The sequence below is a fragment of the Nyctereutes procyonoides genome, unplaced genomic scaffold (assembly GCF_905146905.1).
Source record: "Nyctereutes procyonoides isolate TBG_1078 unplaced genomic scaffold, NYPRO_anot_genome, whole genome shotgun sequence".
Taxonomy (NCBI): Eukaryota; Metazoa; Chordata; class Mammalia; order Carnivora; family Canidae; genus Nyctereutes; species Nyctereutes procyonoides.
The window spans coordinates 15497216-15518411 of record NW_026575126.1 but is presented as its reverse complement, the minus strand read 5'-3'; the positions used below and the strand labels follow the sequence as shown (position 1 = coordinate 15518411).

Genomic DNA, 21196 nt, shown 5'->3' with positions numbered 1-21196 from the left:
TTATACTATTCACACACACACACACACACACACACACACACACACAAAACAAATGCATTAACTATAAAGTTATAATTTTGTTTATACAAAAAGTTGATAAATGTATTATGTGTTCTATTATAAATTCTGTATTTAGATGCATAAGTTATTCAAAATACAGAGTAAACTTTGATTCTCAGATCTTAAATTTTATTTTAATGTAGGGACCACGAGGATTGCAAGGTGATGCTGGACCTCCTGGAGAAATGGGTGCTGAGGTAATGTTTTTTGTGGCTCTTTTTTGCTATTTCATCATCCCAGTACTTTTTGTGAGACTCCTCAAGGCAAAGTTGATACATTAGGTATATCTTTAAAGAATAATTCTGTAGTGTTGTGTTTCATATTCAGAAAATAAAGCCTAAAATTCCAGTAATAGTAGGGATGATAGTAGGGATGACAGTTTTATGAATCTAATAAAGTTCTCTTTTTAAAAAGTTTTACTTAAATTCTAGTTAGTTGATATATAGTATTAGTTTCAAGTGTACAATTTAATGATTCAACACTTGCATACAACACCCAGTACTCATCACAAATGCACTCCTGTATCTCCATCATCTATTTAACCCATTCCCTAACCCACCTTCCTTCTGATAACCATCAGTTTGTTCTCTATAGTTAAGACTCCATTTCTTGGTTTTCTTCTTTTTTCCTCCTGTGAACCTCTGATTTCCCATGTATGTGTGAAATCATATTGTATTTGTCTTTCTCTGACTTATTTCATTTAGTGTAAAACGCTGTAGCTCCCTCCACCTTGTTGCAAATTGCAAGATTTCATCCATTTTGATGCATGAGTAATATTCCCACATATATATGTATGTGTGTGTTTGTGTGTGTGTATACACATACATACATACATACCACATCTTCTTTATCTAATTATCAGTCAGTGGAAATTTGGGCTCTTTCCATGATTTGGCTATTGTTGAAAAGGCTACTATAAACATTGAAGTATATATATCCCTTTGAGTTAGTATTTTTGTATTCTTTGTGTATATACCTAGCAGTGCAATTGCTGGATGGTAGGGCAGTTCTATTTTTAACTTTTTGAGGAATCAGTATGGAGTCATTTCGAGAGTGACTGTACCAGTTTGCATTCCCACCAACAGTATAAGAGGGTTCCCCTTTCTCTACATCCTCACCAACATCTGTTGTTTCTTGTGTTATTAATTTTTGCCATTCTGACTGATGTATAGTGATATGTCATTGTACTTTTGATTTGCATTTCCTTGTTGATAAATGATGTTGAGCATCTTTTTCATGTATCTGTGGGCCATCCGTATGTCTTCCTTGGAAAAGTGTCTATTCATGTCTTCTGCCCATTTTTTAACTGGATTATTTGTTTTTGGGGTATTAAGTTTGATAAATTCTTCATACATTTTAGATACTAACCCTTTATCAGATATGTAATTTACAAATATCTTCTCCCACTCCTTAGGTTCCCTTTTAGCTTTGTTGATTGTCTCCTTTGCTGTACAGAAGCTTTTTATTTTGATGAAGTCCCAATGGTTTATTTTTGCTTTTGTTTCCCTCGTCTCGGGAGACATATTTGCATAGTTGCTATAGCTGATGTCAAGGAGTTTATTGCCTGTACACATAAAGTTCTCTTAACAGCCCATTTAATAAAAGAACATAAAGTGAATAACACTTACCCTTCACTCAGAGTTAACTTGACAGGCCTTCACTCTAAGATGTTATATCTCCTTTATAGAAGAATATTAAGAAGTGATCCTTGGAGTGTCTGGGTGGCTCAGTTGGTTAATATCTGACTCTTGATTTTGGTTCAGGTCATGATCTCAGGTCCTGGGATCAAGTCCCACAGTTGGCCTTTGTGAAACTCTTTTGATTCTGCTCTTTACCTTCTGATTAGTCCTTTCTCAGCGTACCAATCATAATATCACAATGACTTTAATTACCAATACTATTCTCATAGCTCTCATCTTGATGGCTCTAACTCATGCCTGTCTCATCAGCTGAAGTTACTGAGTCCCTGTTGTCTTTTATGCATATATCTAAATAACCCATAAACATCTTAAATTCAATGTATCTAAACCAAACCCATCACTTTCCCACTGTTCTTCCCCCTTTTATTCCCATCTCACTGAAAGATACTCCTTATGCCCAACAACCAAAAACTGAGTCATCCTAGACACTTCCTACTATATTTTCTCTTACTTTCTTCCTATACTTTTATTCCTCCAGTCAGCCATCACTTCCCTCTGAATAAGCCCCTACAATGTCTCAGTTTTGACCTTTTCTTTTCATCCCAATTGCCAGTGCTCTAGTCTTCTACTCTCATTTCATGTCTCCAGCAACTCCCATCACCTTAGCTAATTGTTGCCAGTTTCTCTTTGTCATATCATTCTTCTCCTTGGAATTTTTCAGTTGCTCTCATGACCTTTAATAAAATGCCAACTTTTTAACCTGATAAATAATGATCTACATTGTTTGACTTGTGCAGACCTGTTCAGCCACACACCAATAAAGCTCTTTTCCTTCTCTATGTGCTCCATGTTAGTTGACTTCTTTTTAATTCCATGATTATCTACTAGTATTACAAGGATGGCTGATATATGGTCCCTGACTCCTTTAGGAGTCTATTGATAACCTATTCCAGAAGATAATCATATAAAAGATTATTACATTGCAATGTATTAGACCCAGTAATGGATGTATTCACAGGTCAACATAGGAACATAGCAATGGACACCATTAACCCCATCTGGATATAGGGAAATAGAAGACTGTGGAGAATGTGGGGTGGTGGGAAAATGAGTTTTAAGGAATAAGTAGGAGTTAGCCATATGAAAAGAGTAAATAATGATAAGAAATTTCCAGAAAAAGGATTAGTGTGAGCAAGAATACAAACATGATGCAATATGGATTCTTTGATGTTTAAAATCAAAGCAAAGTGTGATAATAGATGAAAATATCAAAAAATTGTTAGATCATAAAAAGCATGTACTCTGTTAAAAAGCTTAATTTTTTTTATCTTCTATGTTAAGTCATTCTAAGCTATGATAAGCAGGGCAGTGATAAAGTCAGATTTATATTTTTGGAAGATAAGATAATTCTAGCAGCTGCATAGAGGATATATTTGAGAGGACAGGAGTGAAGCCATGAATACCTACTAAAGGACCGTTACATTCAACCAGGCAAGAAATGATGGACATCTGAACTAAAGTTATAGGGATAGAAAGGGAAAGAAATGGATGGATTTGAGGAATGTTTGTTATAAAAATTCTGCAGAACCTTAATATTTGTAGAATATGGAAAGTAAAGGGGAAAGAAAGTCAAAAATTATTACCAGATTTCTAGGCTGTGCAACAGGGCAAATGGCAATACCTTTCCTGAGACCAGAGAGGAATATTAGGGAGATGGGGATCATCCTCTGTTAATCTGGCCAAGGTAAATGATTAAGAAGTGGTTGATCTGGGATGCCTGGGTGGCTCAGCCTTCCACCCAGGGCATGATCCTAGAGTCCCAGGATCGAATCCCACATTGGGCCCCCTGCATGGAACGTGTTTCTCCCTCTGCCTCTGTCTCTGCCTCTCCCTCTGTGTCTCCATAAATAAGTAAGTAAAATCTTTAAAAAAATTTTTTTAAGTAGTAGAGCTTGGCTTTGAATCCACATCTGACTCAAAAGCTGATGCTGATAACCTATACTATGCCACATCCTTTGAGCCTAAAGAAAGCTGAGAAAGTCATATGTAATAACTAGAAGGTTTTTTTTTAACAGAGTAGGAGACAAAAATTCTGTTGGAATAAGGAGTAGGGGTTGGGTAGGTCTATTGAGGAAAATTTGCTGGTTTAGAATAATGGTTGAGGACAATAGGAGAAGAAAATGACTATAGGCAAGTGAAAGAGCAGATAAACCTTACTAAAATCAAGCTTTTAGTAGCATATCATGAATTGGTATCATACTGATGGTAATGATAAGAGCCCACAATTATGAAGCACTTTCTATGTGCCTAAGAGTATTTACATGCTTTACTGTATTAATGGATTCTCATTACACTCTGTGAGATAGATGCAGTTATTATTTTCATTCTACAGATGAGGAAACAAATGCATGAAATGGTTAAGTAACTTACTCAAGAGCAATAGCTAGTAGTAGTGGTACAGCCAACATTTCAGTTCAGGCAGTCTTTCTCCATAACCCATCATTTTAACCACTATGCCTCTCAACATATAATGATGACACTTTGCACAAGTGTGCAATTTTTTCCAGCAGTATTCAACTGGAAATAGAAATGGAGAAGAGGATTTAAAGGGCTAATCCAAGAGTGGCGTAAGAAAAGAAAGACCAGAGTTCAGAAGGTCAACTACTAGAGTTAATTTAAGAAAGGAATAAAAAGAGCCAGGAGGAGCTGACAGTTTGGGAGAAATTAAGAACCAGAGGAGATCTGTGACATTGAAAGCAATTTTAATATGGAAGTTCTAAGAGTTGGAATTCTCTCTCAAGATAGAATATTAATCTTAGAGTAAGATATTAAATTCTGTCATTTCTAAGGCAGAGCATAGTTTTTCCTCCTAAGTGCTATACTATGCTGCCTCCTATAATAGTAAGGAAGTCACAAAAGTAACCCACAGAAAAATTTAAATTATGTAACTATTAAAAAATTATGAAATGATGGTAAAATAGAGGGAGTATAAGGAAACTAAACTTTTAGCAAGGTGATACATCAGGAAGTAGCAGTATAATTTTTGAATTGTAGTAGTAACCACTAAGAAAGCTAAAAACAAAAATTGTTTTATAAAGTAGTTGCCTCTGAGGAATGGGATTAGGGTTTTTCATCATAACTCCATCTGTACTTTGTGCATGTATAGCTTTTATTTTAGGAAAAAAAGCAAAGTGAGTATGTATTGCAGAAGCTGAGTCAAAATGGAAAACTAAACTTCAAAAAAAAAAAGGAAAACTGAACTTCCTCTTCTCTGAAATACTGACATAAAAGATACTTTAAGCTCTAATAGTTAAAAGGAAGAATATCACCCATGGATCAGAACTTCTGAGGAACCCCTGAAAGATACAAAGGAAATAGGAAGCTTTTGGTCAAGATAATGTTGTGAATTATCACTTTAAAATACCCATCTACTCCCAAAACATGGGAACTACAGAATACATGTGTACATTTTTATTTTTTTTAAAGATTTTATTTATTTATTCATGAGAGACACACACAGAGGGAGAGAGAGGCAGAGACACAGGCAGAGGGAGAAGCAGGCTCCATGCAGGGAGCTGGACGTGGGACTCGATCTCGGGTCTCCAGGATCAGGCCCTGGGCTGAAGGCGGCGCTAAACCGGTGAGGTACCTGGGCTGCCCCATGTGTACGTTTTTACAGTTATACATACACACATACATACACTCACACACACAATGAAAGTGAAAGAGAAGAGAAAAGGAAGGGGGAATGAGGAAGGTAAGAGGGAGGGATACCTTTTGTGTGCTCAAAAGCAAGATAAATATCTCTCAAACAAACAGAAAAACACAACACAACAGCAATTGTAGGAGCTCCAGGCCTAGAGACAGCCAGAGGTCAAAAGAAGTTGTATATTTTCAAGATGAAAGGAACCAAATTCTTCCCAACTGGACCCCTTACCATGAAAGGAAAGTGGAAAACATGTCATATACATCTTCTATAATGTGAATAAATTCATAACATCTTTGTGTGATATTTATTATAAAATGAATAAAGAAAACTGAAATTTTTAAAGGAAGTGTGCTCCAGAGGGCTCAACAGAAATGATTGGGAAAAGTGAAAAGTGAAAAAACACAGAGAATAGTAAGAGTATGAAGGCAGAAAATTAGAAGAGAAAATGGGAGGTGGTTTGTTTTTGACCAAGGATTAAAGGGTAACAGGAAAGATTAGAAGAAATTGGTCTTAAAAGTCCTGACTTCAGATAATGTTGTTTTGACATTTGAACTGTTAAAAAGTCCCAGAATTATCTGGTCTTATGCCATGAAGTTTATAAAGTGACAGCAAAAGTTTTTTCTGAACATATGTCTTACCCTTGAGCTAAGAATTACTACCATCTTCTTAGGAGGTTGTTATTGCCTTTGCAATTGGTGAAGGAAGTATACAGATGATGTGTCAAATCATTTTCTTCTAGGGACCTTCAGGTATTGAGGGAGAATCTGGCCTGCCAGGTGAACCAGGTGCAAAGGTATTTACTTCCTAAATAGTAAAAGGGGTCTCTAAACTTTTACCACTGAACCCCATTTGCCGTATTTTAGCAAATACCCATCATCTTGAAAGCAAATGAATGACAGCAGATAAAAATGAGAAGTGTTTACAAATGAGTCAGAAAAAAAATACAATCTATATATCTATATATCTATATCAGTATATAGATATATATACTGACTGTGTGTGAGGAAATACAAATGATAAGGCTAATGGGCCAAAATATTATCAATAAATTAATCTGGGGGAAAAAATGGAAAGTGTTTTAAAGCCCTATGCTCATGATATGCATTTCATAATTATATATGCTGTTTTAGTAGAAAAAAGTTTTAATCTTTCCCTGTTTCTTCAGGGAAATGTTGGACCTGCAGGCAACGTTGGAGTTGCTGGAGAACCAGGATTACGGGTAAGTGTACTGCTGGGAACCGTTTTAATGCACTGGCCTGAGGGGTTCAGAGACTCAACATTTAGCATACGTAAAGTTTCAAAAAATGCATAATAAACCTTTCCGGTGCATAATAGAAAATGTTTATCTTTATTTCTAAGTTTTAAAAGCTACATGCCAGACCCCGTTCATATAGTAATTTAGTAGTATTTGGAGTCCTAACCTCATACATCTTTTTCTCAGTATGAAGTGCATTCTGCAGAATGCTTTACACATATGCAGAGTAACTGAGATTGTCACTAATGTGAGCATTAAGAAGAAATTCACAAATAACAGTAATCAACTCTCAGTATATTTCCTGACCTAACAAGGCAAACAAATGATTACAGCCTCATTTATGTTTATAAAAACAACAACAAAAACCTAGTCACAAAAGTTAACAAGATTCAAGGAAATAATTGTAAATAAGTATAATTAGATAGCTTACAGTAGTTGTTCTAATATAGACAGCCTGTAATTTGAGCTGTGGTAAGCTTTTTTCCCAAGATAACAGTGCCCAAGATAATTTGAAGAGACATTTGCATACTAAAAGGCAAAGTAGGGAGATATATTTTACATCCATTTTCTTTTTCTTTTTTTCCTTTATTTGCAGGGGTTGGGCAGTGTGAGGTTGGGGTAATGGAAGTGTCTGGAAGCAACTCTGAAGACACACTAATTAACTCACTTTTAAATATTTTGGGTAACAAGAGAGCCAATACTACTTTAATATCTTCATAGAGTATGGCTATACTTTTCTGTTAAGTTCTATATCTAGAAGACAGCTTCTTGATGTATCAAGGCCTTAATTGTTGCTTCTCTCTATAAGGGAGAAAATACCCTAAAAATCTGGCACACTGATTTTAACTGAATTAATATTATTAATATTAATCCATTTAATCCAGTATAACAAGCTACTACACTTAAGAGTATTTACAGTCCTTGAACTCGGGAAACAGGTCTAACTATATAAATTTACAGAGGTACCAAGTGAATATATATTACTCTCAATTATCTAAAAGTTAAAATTCTGGACCCATCTTATATTTGAATTTACAGTACTGATTCTTTAAATCATCTTCAGAGCTAGTCCAAGTAAATTATATCAAGCTTATTATACTGCCAAATATTCCTTACAAATAAGGTAGAAGTAGGAATAAATGTACATAAACCTGCTACTTTTTAAAGATACCAGGAACAAAAAATAAGGTAACTGATTTAACAAAATAATAAATCTCATTGTTTTTGCTACAAAATAGGGTGAACCAGGAGCTCCTGGAGAAGAAGGTCTCCAAGGAAAAGATGGACTAAAGGTAAATTATACTTTTCTCAATTATGTACAAGTAGATACTTGTTTGTGAAATCTTTAAAATATTCTATCATGGGATCCCTGGGTGGCGCAGCGGTTTGACGCCTGCCTTTGGCCCAGGGCGCGATCCTGGAGACCCAGGATCGAATCCCACGTCGGGCTCCCGGTGCATGGAGCCTGCTTCTCCCTCTGCCTATGTCTCTGCGCCTCTCTCTCTCTCCCTCTGTGACTATCATAAATAAATAAAAATAAAAAATAAAAATAAAAATAAAATAAAATATTCTATCATTACATAATTACTTTTATGTCCCAAACAAAAATCTGCTTCTTTTGTGGTATAATTATTTTCTTAAAAGTTTTTACTGGGTTACAGGGGAACCCAGGAGGAAGAGGTCTCTCTGGAGAGGATGGAGAAAAAGGAGAGACAGGCCTACCAGGGGCTACAGGGCCCTTGGGTAGACCAGGTCTAATGGGCCCTCCGGTGAGTACTGCTGGGTTCGTTTTTGAGTACTAATTGAACTTAGTCCCCTATACACACACACACACACACACACACACACACACACATACATTCTCATTCTCTTAGATGTACATTGGGTAATTGAAAGTATGGAACTGTGGCTTGAAAAAGGGCCAAACCAGGGACTAATGAGCAGTCTACCTTACATCCAAGGAAGAAAGATACTTTTTCCATGTGTCATACAAGTCCTTGAAGTTTTTTTTTCCTTCCCACTTTGAGATATAATTGACAAGTAACATTGTGTAACTTTAATGTGTACAATGTGTGGTTTGATATATATATACATATATGTATATATGTGTGTGTGTATATATATATGATTACCAAATAGGGTTAGTTAACACATCCATCACTTTACAGTTACCTTTTTTGTGTGATGGTGAAAATTTTTAAGATCCCCTTGGCAACTTTCAGAACACAGTGCAATATTGTTAAATATAGTCCCCACATTGTACATTATATATTTATGAGTAACATTTTGTAACCGGGTATTTGTACCCATTTGCTATTTCCCCCATCTCTCCACTACTGGCAACAACCATCAATCTACTCTCTGTCCCTATGATTTCAGTTGTTTTGGATAACAAACATATGTGAGGTCATGCAGTATTTTTCCCCCCTCTGATTTATTTCACATAACATAATGACTTCCATGTCCATCCATATTGTTGTAAATGTCAGAATTTCCTTTTTGTGGCTGAACAATATTCCATTGTATATATAAACCATATATATATATATATATATGGTATATATGTGTGTGTGTATATATATATATATATATATATATATATATGTATACACACACACCCCATACTTTTTTCCAATATAAGTTGACCTTCTATGCACTCATTTGTTTCTGGTCTCTCAATTCTTTTCCATTAGTCAGTCTATAGGTCTGGTTTTTTTGTTTGTTTGTTTGTTTTATATAGGTCTGTTTTAATGCTAGTACCATACTGTTTTGATTAGTATAGTTTTGTATTAATGTACTTTGGAATTAAGAAGTGTGATGCCTCTAGCTTTATTTTTTCTTAAGATCATTTTGGTTATTTGGGATATTTTCTGGTTTCATGTGAATTTTAAGATTTTTTTCCCTAATGCTTATCACTGGAATCTTGATAGGAATTACATTGAATCTGTTGGTGGTTTGAGAAAATATGAACATTTTAACAATATTAATTATTCCTACTTATGAATATGAGTTCATAGATATGAGTTATCTCCCTATTTATGTGTCTTCAATTTTTTTCATCAATATCTTATAGTTTTCAGTGTATTGATATTTCTCCTTGGTTATATTTGTTCCTAAAGATTTTATTGTTTTTGATACTGTTGTAAATGGGAATGTTTTATTTCTTTTTCTGATAATTCATTGTTAGTGTAAAGAAACATGACTGTGTTTTGTGAGTGATTTTGTATCCTGACATTTTACTGAAATCATTTATTAATTTTAACAGTTTTTTTGTGAAGTCTTTAGGGTTTTCTATATATGAAGATAATGCCATCTTCAGAGACCGTTTTAGTTTTCCTTCCTCCTTTCTAATTTGAGTGCCTTTTATTTCTTTTTCTTACCTAATTGCTCTGGATAGGATTTCCAGTATTATATTGAATAGAAGCAGTGAGAGTGAGCACCTTGGTCTCTTGTTCCTGATCGTAGGAAAATTTTTCAACTTTGTACTGTTAAATATGATATTAGCTGTGGGTCTATCATATATGGCCTTTATTATGTTGAGTTATGTTCCCTCTATACCTGTTGTGTTGAGAGTTTTTATAATGAAAGTTTATTGATGTTTGTCAAATACTCGTTCTAGATCTATTGAGATGATCATATGGTTTTACCTTTAATTCTGTGAATAGGATATATCACATCGATTAATTTGCCATCAATTTGAACCATCCTTGCATCCAAGAAATAAATCTCATTGGAACATGGTGTATGATCCTTTTAATGTGCTGTTGAATTTAGTTTGCTAGTATTTTGTTGAGAATTTTTGCATTTATATTCATCAGGGGTATTATATTAGCCTATAGTTTTCTTATAATATCTTTATCTGGATTTTTTTATCAGAGTAATACGGACCTGAGCTTGTGTGTATTTCCACTCTTCAAAATTTTGGATGAGTTTGAGAAATAGTACCATTAATTCTTCTTTAAATGTGTAGTGGAATTCATCAGCAAATGCTTGGGTTTCTTTGTTGAGATATTTTGCTAAGGTTTTTCTTTGTTGAGAGATTTTTCATTACTTATTCAATCTTCTTATTCATTATTGGCCTATTTAGATTTTCTATTTCTGCATGATTCAGTCCTGTTAGGTAGTATGGTTCTAGAAATAGATATATTATAAGTTGTCCAAAATTGACAAATAATTGTATCTTATTAGTCTTTTATGATCCCTTGTTTTTCTGTATTATCACTTATAATGTTTTTTTTCTTTTTCATTTCTAACTGTAATGGGCCTTTAGGTCTTAGTGTTTGTCAGTTTTACCATTTCAAAGAAAACAACTATTTTTTAGTATCTATTTTTTCTGTTTTCTATTTAATTTACTTTTACTCTAATTTTTATTAGTTCCATTCTTCTGGTAATTTTGGCTTTAGTTTGCTCTTCTTTTTCTCCTTCTATAAAGTTAAGTTATTTATTTGAGATCTTGCTACTTTTTTTAAAGTAGGCATTTATCACTGTACACTCCCCTTTTAGAACTGCTTTTGCTGCATTCCATAAATTTTACTATGTTGTGTTTCCATATTTTTTTTGTCTGAAGATTTTTTGTTTTTTTTAAATTTTGTTTCAAGTTATTACTTGAATTTTAGTCAACATACACTGTAATATTGGTTTCAGGAGTAGAATTTAATGATTCATCACTTTACATACAACACTCAGTGCTTGTCGCAAGTACCCTCCTTAATCCCCATCACTAATGTAGCCCCTCCCCTGCCCATCCCCCTCCATCAATTCTCAACTTGTTCTCTGTAGTTAAGAGTTTCTTATGGCTTGCCTCCCTCTCTTATCCCCCTCCTTCCCCTATGTTTATCTGTTTTGTTTCATACATATGGGTAAAATCATATGGTATTTGTCTTTCTATGACTGACTTATATTACTTAGTATAATACTCTCTAGCTCTACCCACATCATTGCAAATGGCAACATTTCATTCTTTTTTTATGGCTGAGAAATGTGTATAATATATATATATACACACACAAAAGAGGTTTTATATATATATATATATATATATTACTCAGCCATATAACCTTATTTTATATATATATATATATAATAGTACAGATATTTTACCTCTTTTTAAAAAAATTTTATTTATTCATGAGACACACACACACACACACACAGAGGCAGAGACACAGGCAGAGGGAGAAGCAGGCTCCATGCAAGGAACCTGATGTGGGACTTGATCCTGGGTCTCCAGGATCACACCCTGGGTTGCAGGGGGTGCTAAACCACTGCACCACCAGGGCTGCCCATCTTTTACCTCTTTGGTTAGATTTATCCCTAGGTATCTTACAGTTTTTGATGCAGTTGTATATCAGTTTGATTCCTTGATTTCTCTTTCTGTTGCTTCTTATTGATGTATAGAAATGCAACAGGTTTCTGTACATTGATTTTGTAACATGTAACTTTGCTGAATTCCATGTATCAGATATAGCAATTTTTTGTGAAGTCTTTCAGGTTTTTACATAGAGTATCATGTCATCTGTGAATAGTGAAAGTTTGATATCTTCCTTACCAACATGGATGGCTTTTATTTCTTTTTGATGTCTGATTGTTGAGGCTAGGACTTTCAGTACTATCTTAAACAATGGTGAGAGTAGGACATCCCTGTCTTGTTCCTGACCTTAGAGGAAAAGCTCTCTTTTTCCTCATTAAGGGTGATACTAGCTGTGGTTGTTTCATATATGGCCTCTATGATATTGAGGTATGTTTCCCCTTGTTGAGGGTTTTTATCAAGAATAGATGCTGTATATTGTCAAATGTTTTTTTTTTTTGCTCCTATTGAGAGGATCATATGGTTCTTATCCCTTTTTATTAAATCAATGTTGTGTATCAAAGCGATTGATTTGCGAATATTGAACCACCCTTGCAATCCAGGAATAAACCCCACTTGATTGTGATGAATAATCCTTTTAATGTACTGTTGGATTTGATTTGCTAGTACCTTGTTGAGAATTTTTGCATCCATGTTCATCAGGAATTTTGGCCTGTAATTCTCCTGTATAGTGAGGTCTTTGTCTGGTTTTGGAATCAAGGCAATGCTGGCCTCATAGAATAAGTTTGAAATTTTTCCTTCTATTTCTATTTTTCGGAACAGTTTCAGAATAATACATATTAATTCTTTAAATGTTTGGTAGAATTCCCCTGGGAAGCCATCTGGCCCTGGACTTTTATTTATTGGAAGATTTTTGATTACTGATTCAATTTCTTTGCTGGTTATGGGTCTGTTCAAATTTTCTATTTCTTCCTATTTCAGTTTTGGTAATTTGTATATTTCTAGGAATTGGTACATCTCTTCCAGATTGCCCAATTTGTTGGCATATGATTTTTCATAATATTCTCTCATAATTGTTTGTATTTTTGTGTTGGTTGTAATCTCTCCCCTTTCATTCATGGTTTTATTTGAGTCATTTATCTTTTCTTTTTGATAAGTCTCGCTAAGAGTTTATAAGTTTTATTAATCCTTTCAAAGAACCAGCTTCTAGTTTCATTGATCTGTTCTACTGGGGTTTTTTGTTTGTTTCTATATCATTTATTTCTGCTCTCATCTTTATTATTTCCTTTCTGCTGGGTATAAGCTTTATTTGCTATTCCTTTTCTAGCTCCTTTATATGTAAAGTTGGTTAGGTTAAGTGTTTGAGATACTTCTTACTTCTTGAGGTAGGCCTGTATTGCTATATACTTCCCTCTTACAACTGCTTTTGCTGCATCCAAAATTGTTGTGTTTTCATTTTCATTTACTTCCATGTATTTTTAAAAAATTTCTTCTTTAATTTCCTCGTTAACTTTAACTTCCATGTATTTATGGTCTTTCCAAGTTTTTTCTAGTGTTTGACTTCAAGTTTTGTAGCATTGTGGTCTGAAAATATGCATGGTATGATCTCAGTCTTTTTGTACTGATTGAGGTCTGATTTGTGACCCAATTTGTAATCTGGAGAATGTCCCATGTGTGCTCAAAAAGAATGTGTATTCTACTGCTTTAAGATGAAATGTTCTGAATATATCTGTTAAGTCTATCTGGTCCAGTGTATCATTCAAAGGCATTGCTTCCTTATTGATTTTCTGTTTAGATTCTCTGTCCATTGCTATAAGTAGGATATTAAGGTCCCCTACTATTATTATATTATTATCAATGAGTTTCTTCATGTTTGTTTTTAACTGATTTATATATTTAGGTGCTCCCAATTTGGGGGCATAAATATTTACAACTGTTAAATTGAAGTTTTTTAATTTCCCTTTTGATTTCCTCTTTAATCCATTGGTTGTTGAGGACTGTGTTTTTAAATTTCTACACATTTGTAAATTTCCCATCCCTCCTCCTGTTACTGATTTCTAGTTTGATACCACTGTGGTTAGAAACATACTTGATATACAAGTTCTCTTTTCCAAAGTTTGTTGAGACTTATATAATGGCCTTACATATGAAATATTCTTGAAAATGTCTCATGTAAAATTAAAAAAGAATGTATATTCTGCTGCTCTTGGATGGAATTCTGTATATATCTGTTAGGTACATTTGTCTATAGTGTTGTTCAGATCCATTTTTCCCTTATTGATTCTCTGCCTGGATGATATAACCATTTTAAAGAGTAAAGTATTAAAGTCCCCAGCTATTATTATATTGTATTTATTTCTTCCTTTATTTCTGTTAGTATTTGCTTTAATATTTAAGAGCCTCAATGTTTGATGTATAAATATTTACAATTATTACATATTGATTAATATTTATATTTACATATTATTGATTACTATCATCATATAATGACCATTTTTTTCTCATGACTATATTGCTTAAAGGCTTTCTTTTGGTTATTCTTATTTCTTTTGCTTGAAATATCTTTTTCTGTTTCTTCACTTTTGATCTTTGTGTATCCTTAAAGTTGGAGTCTCTTGTATGCAGTACATAGGTAGGTCTTGTCTTTTATCCATGCAGCCATTCTGTATCTTTTGATTAGGGAATTTAATACATTTACAATTAAAGTAATGATTGATAAGGTCTTCCTATTGACATTTAATTAATTATTTGCTGGCCCTTTTGTATATGATGTCTTCTTGTTTTCTCTCTTGTTGTCTTTGTGATCTTATGACTTTGTAGCACTATGACTTAACCCTTTGTTAAACTTCTGTGTATCTACCACATTTTTTGTGGCTCACATAAAATATGTTATAACATCTTATTTTAAGCAGATAACAACTTCAATACCATAGAGAAACTTTATATTTTTACTTCTTCTCACCACCTCACATTTCATGTTACAATTTACATCTTTTTGTAGTATGTATACAGTAACAAATAATCTTAGTTATTGCTATTTTTTTATGATAGACATAATGAGAGAGAGAGAGAGAGAGAGAGAGAGAGGCAGAGACACAGGCAGAGACACAGGCAGAGGGATAAGCAGGCTCCATGCCGGGAGCCCAACGCAAGACTCGATCCTGGGACTCCAGGATCACACCCTGAGCCAAAGGCAGGCACCAAACCACTGAGTTACCCAGGGATCCCCTAGTTATTGCTATTTTAAATGCATTTGTTTTTTAATTTTTTAACTCGAGTTGTAAGCAATTTATGCACAGTCATTGCAATATTAAAGAATCTGGCTTTAAATATATATTTACATCTGTTGGTGAGTTTTATAAGTCTTGTTTTTGACATTAATTATATTATTTTATTTGAGCCTTAAAAATGCCCTTTAGCATTTCTTGTAAGACAGGTTTAGTGGTGAACTCTTCAGCTTTTTTTTGGAGGGGAAAGTCTTTATCACTTCATTTCTGAAAGACATCTTTGCTGGGTATAGTATTCTTGGTTAACTTTTTTTTTTTTCTTTGAACATTTTGAAGAAATTATTCCACTTTCTCCTGGCCTGCAGTTTCTACTGAGAAATGTATTTATAGTCTTATGGAGGCTCTCTTTTGTGGGACAAATTGTTTTTCTCTTGCTGCTTCCAAAATTCTTCCTTTGTCTTTGACTTTTTGCAGTTAGTTATGGTCTCAAAGTAATTCTTTTTGGATTCAACTTATTTGGGATCCTTTGGGCCTAAAGAATCTGGATGTGCATTTTTCTCCCCAAGTTTGGGACATTTTCAGCCATTATATCTTCACATAGACTCTTTCTTCTCCTATGGCATTATCACAATACACATATTATTTCACTTGATGCACATAAGTACCATGGACTTTCTTTATTTTGTTCTTTTTTTTTTCTTTTTAGTCTTCTGGGTAATTTCAAATGGCTTGTCTTGAATTCACTGATTTTGCTGCTTGGCTGAGTCTACTACTGAAGCTCTCTATTGAATTAAGTTCATTGTATTGTTCATTTCTAGGATTTTTGTTTTCATTATTTTTATGGTTTCTATTTGTCATACTTCTCATTTTATTCATGTGTTGTTTTTCTAATTTTGTCTATTTTTATGTTCCTATAGTTCACTGAACTTCTTTAAGATGATTGTCATAAAGCCCATAGAATTCCATTACTTTGGTATCAATTATCAAAGTTTTATTAGTTTGCTTTGGCATTGTCATCTTGATTTGATTCTTTATGGTCCTTGTATCCTTGCACTAGTATCTGCACATTATCTGAGTAAGCAGTCCCTTTTCCAGACATTTGAGGTTTATTTTGGCAAGGAAAGCCCTTCTCCAGCCTGCTTAGCTTAGGATACTAGACTGGTTAACAGGTAGAATTTGGGGGCAGGCACAGCTTACTATTGAGGTCCCCAGTCGGGCAAGGCCCTTACCTATGTTATGAGGTTGGGGGAGGACTGCCACTAGCTGTTTTTTGCAGCTGGGTGATCCTGTTGGCTGGGCCTCATTTTCAAGTGAGACCAGTGAATAGGCACCCTGGTTGGTCAGGGATACTGGTAAGGTGAGACTTTAGACTGTATTCCCTGACAAGGCAGTACCTCTGATTGGACTCTGCAGTTGGGCAAGGCCTCCTGTGGTGCACCCTAACTGAATAGTGCTGTTGGCTGAACTCCAACTTCATAAGACCATAAGCATGGCTTCACAGTTGGACAGACCCACAGGCTGTGCCTCAAGTTTGTACAGAGTTACAGGCTGTGCTTCATGACTACTTAACCCACTAGCTGTGCCTCTGTGCTGGGTAAGGTCACTTGCCAGGCTCTCTGGTCAAGTGGGGTCTCCAGCTGATCTCACTTTTGGTTGGTACTGGAGATTATATACTCCATGGTTGGGTGGAGATATTGTCTGAGCTCTTTTATTGGACAGGGATGAGGGCTATGCTTTGGTAATTGGACAGGGCCACTTGCTGGGCTTTTTGCCTCTACAAGGTTATACACTGTGTTTAGGAATTGATCAGGGCCATGAGCTAGATTTTGCTGCTGGGTATAGCTGTTGGCTGGGCTTCACAGCTAGGCAGTACTTTAAGCTGGGTTCCAAGGCTGCCCAGGACCACTGTTCAGATTATCTGGTCATTACCAACATTTTGGCAGGGCTGCTGGCTTGGCTGACTGCTTCATTAGAGGTATAGTTTGGACTCCACAACTGCCTAGATTCTATGGCCAGGCAATCCTGAATGTGTGGGATGGCAGTCTATGGTTAGCTATTGGGCAGGGTTGCAGATTTGTTTCCCTGCCTACCCAGGGCCATCTAAGGGGTTCCACAGCAGGTATGCTCCTTTGGCTGGGGACCCCAATCATGCAAAGCCCTTCAACCAAGTTCCCTGACCAGACAGAGCCAACTCGGCTCTGTAGATGTGCAGAATCACTATAGATCTCTGCACAAGTGCTATTGCAAGCAGGAATGCAGTGAACAAGATCGGGCGCAGGTTCTTATGATCCTTGCTTCTATTGCTGTCTCTATATGATGCTCAGTGGTCAAGCCCCAAGCTTCCCCAGGGATTCCCATGAGGTGAGACCTTATTGGGCTATCCTGGAAGCATTTCATAACACTGGGAGAACTGAATGTCCACTTTGGGTTTTCTTTTCCTCACTGGAGAAACTGTAAGCCAAGGGGGCCCCCTGATTGTGGTGGCTGGTCTGGGGAAAGGACAATACAATCAAAATGAAATCTTAATTCTTACCTTTCTACTGTGGTCCTTCTGTATCTCTCTGTGATCTAGGAAAGTGCTTCAGCCTCACCCTGAGATTCTGGGGTTTTCACAATGGTGGTCTTTTATGTGGATACTTGCTACTTGGTCTTCTGAGGATGGCTGAATTCAGGAATTTCATGTCTCTATCCTGATGATGTCACCTCAGCTATGGAACTTCTGTCATAAAGCATTTGAAGAGGAACACTTTGTGTTATCTCAAACTTACTTTTAATATTTCTCATTTTTATTCATAGAGCTGACATAATTCCTATAGAGTAATATCCTAACTCTAGAATTACATAAGAAATCTTTTGCAGGCATAATTTAAGTTATCAATATCTGATCTCAAATTGTGGTATTACTTCAAGAGAAATTCTAAATGTCATGTTGGACAGATTCTCTCACTATAGGTGAGAGATATCAATAAATAAATAATGAGAATATCTTCTTTCTTGCTTAAATGCTTAATTTATGATATCTGTTATATTCTTCCAGATATGGCCTCTCTTTTTTATTTTACTGTTCTATCTTTCTTGTCTCATATCTTTAAATATAAGATCTCCCCCAAAACTATTCTCTTTTTACTTCTCTAAGTTTTCCTGCATTTGAAGATACTCATATCTTGGGAGTCATCACTTATGACCCTACCCAAAAGTGATTTATCTTTTTGCCGTACCCTGAGAGTCTTGCTCAGCCTTTTAAAGTAGTTCCTCCTCCCAGTAACCTCATTTACATTTCCAAGAACTGAGAAGAAACTCTCTGGAAGAATACAACAAATACCATAAATGAAGCATAAATTGGCTATCTTGCCATTCATATCATTTACCAATAATTTTGATTCTGTTAGCAATAATTAAAATAATGCTATCTCACTTCTTCTCCAAAATAATAAATAACCATACCAGTGTATTTCAACATGACATTTGAAATTTGAAGATGAACCAGATATATTGCCTGGTTTTCAGCAATTGGCAAATGGAGTCTTTTTCCCTTTGGATTTACATAAGTGGTAAAGTGACCATTTCTCCTCTGTCTTGCCCTCTCACTCCTGGAAAACTATGATAATTTCTACTGCAGCAAGTACAAAGCATTAGAGAATCACCCCCCAAAATTATCTTCAAATTATTGGTCCAGGCTGAACTATAGAATTTCACTTATATGTTCTCTAGAATCCTTCCAATAATCTAGTGGTGCTTTATTTTCCCCACTTTACAACTGAAAACAAAACAAAACAAAAGAACAACCAGGCTCAGAGAAAGCTGAGAATAAAGCAGAGGGCAGAGCTGGCTCTATCTAGTTCCTTTATGACTTCTATGTCTCTAAGCTACACTACTCCATGAGTATACTCCAAATATAAGCCTTGGGCTTATATTTTACCTTTTCTGAGGTTCTTGATATTTTTCATCTTTTTTAGGAGATTCATCAGGGTGGACTTATAGAGAAGCCAAGTAACAAATGCTGAAAAGTGTGATCATCTTTCAGAAAATTCTTATCAAATTCATTTTTTAAAAGATTTTATTTATTTATTCATGAGGGAGAGGCAGAGACACAGGCAGAGGGAGAAGCAGACTCCCTAATGGGAGCCCAATGCAGGACTCATTCCCAGGACCCCAGGATCACACCCTGAGTCAAAGACAGACACTCAACCCCTGAGCCTCCCAGGCATCCCCAAATTCATTTTTATATGGGAAAGTCATTAACTGTTAACAATTATTAATACTTTACCATGGATTTTTTCAATCATTTAACCTATTTCCCCAGGAGAACTCTGTAAGTTGGTGGGGAGAACCAAACTAGGAAAAAGAAAGGCCTAGCCATGCCGTAGGATAAGAGACAGGAATCCCAGATTGGGATGATACATCATGACAGCTGGTGATGGGCAGAACAGAAATGAAAAAGGGGCTCAAAACAAGACATGGAAAAATAATAAACACAGATTTCATCTGCTTCATAATTTTTCCCAGGAAAAATCTTGCCTCATACACATCTTTGGTGCCTTTTTTAGTAACCACACATGTGTGTTTCTTTTTTATTCTTTTTTGTTGTTCTCCTTGGAATTTTAAATGCCTTTCAGCTCATAAACTCAATAAAAATACCATGGCACATTTTTTCAAAAGAATTTTATGATCCAAGGAACTATTGCTTAATCAGACAGCCTGATGTTGGATTTATTTTTCACTTTAAAAAATTTTTTCTGTAGGCAATGTCACAAAGATGCTACCTATTCTTTAAAAATAAACAAGAAAGAGAGTGAGAAAAAGAAATAAAACTTCTTTTCAAGGGGAAAAATGCTTCTCTTACTTTCTACAATATTAGAAAATGAAAACTAAGTTGAAAAATAAGGCAAGGGAAGCATTAATAACAAATTCCCAAATCTAAGATGCAGACTTCTTTGAACGGAATTTTAAAATGTGTATTTTATGCTTTAATTCTGTGCTAAGGTGTTCGGTTCACCTGAATATATAACTCTGTATTGGAAAAGAATTTGGAAACATCTGAGAAGAAGCATCTGCTTGACTTACGGTCTGTCATTCATTTCTAAAATAATGAAAAACTATCACTGTTGTATCTAACATCTAAACAGATGTGAAGCTATGGGAGTTAAAAGTTGAATGTATAAAAAAAAGTCTTCTTTTATTCTGTTAGGACAAAACTTGGTTGGATTTACTGAAGTTGATTTTTCCCCCATCTATATAGAGTGGTATGATGATTGGGAATAGGGGAATATCTTAAGAAAAGATGAAGCAAAATAAAGAAACTTTCTCAATAGAATCTTAAAAAATAAAGTCAGAAAGATGAGAGGGCTTATCAATAGTTAGTAAAGAATGATAAAGGTATACATGACTCTTATTCCTGAGATAATTTCCTTAGAAGCCCTGAAAAATAGTAACTTTGAAAATTTGAGGTCAGTGGCATTAAAGAATAAAGGACTTATTTAAATTTTTATCTTCTGAATGATTTTTATGACTCTGGTCTTAGGCTTGTTTGTTCTGAACTGTTGTGTCATAAACCAACACAGAAATAGAAAGAACTCTGCACTGACCATTATGCAAGAATTGCTCTTCCACTATCCCTTCTCTACTACTAAAGAGCTGTACATTGTTGGGTGAGTCATTCTTTGGTTTCTCAGTTTATGCATTACACATAAAGGGGTTGGAGCTGTGCAGAACCTCCCAGGATGGCTATGTCAGGGAGGGATGTTGAATGGGCAAGAGTGTTCCTTCTATTACTAGGTGAGTCAGGAAAAAAAAAATCTTTGTATATATATCTAACATATTGGCCTCTGTATAGCTTTCTTTAGAAGAAATGCTAAAAAAAAAAAAACACATTAGCGTAGATGTTCCTAAATTTTTATTAGCCTTACAGATTGTGACTCTATAAAATATATATTTGTCCATTCATTAATTCATCAAAGTTTTTGAGTACCTTCTATGAACCAATAACTCTGCTAAGCA

The 21196-nt window shown here is 35.1% G+C and overlaps 1 protein-coding gene across 1 annotated transcript in view; it reads left to right on the top strand.

Annotated features, from left to right (window-relative positions):
• Positions 1 to 21196, top strand: part of COL24A1 (collagen type XXIV alpha 1 chain) — a 384669-nt gene that overhangs the window by 250973 nt on the left and 112500 nt on the right. The window contains exons 34-38 of the mRNA XM_055339781.1: positions 204 to 257; positions 6149 to 6202; positions 6575 to 6628; positions 7903 to 7956; positions 8326 to 8433. Coding sequence (XP_055195756.1) covers positions 204 to 257; positions 6149 to 6202; positions 6575 to 6628; positions 7903 to 7956; positions 8326 to 8433 — 324 coding nt within the window. The remainder of the gene's footprint in view (positions 1 to 203; positions 258 to 6148; positions 6203 to 6574; positions 6629 to 7902; positions 7957 to 8325; positions 8434 to 21196) is intronic.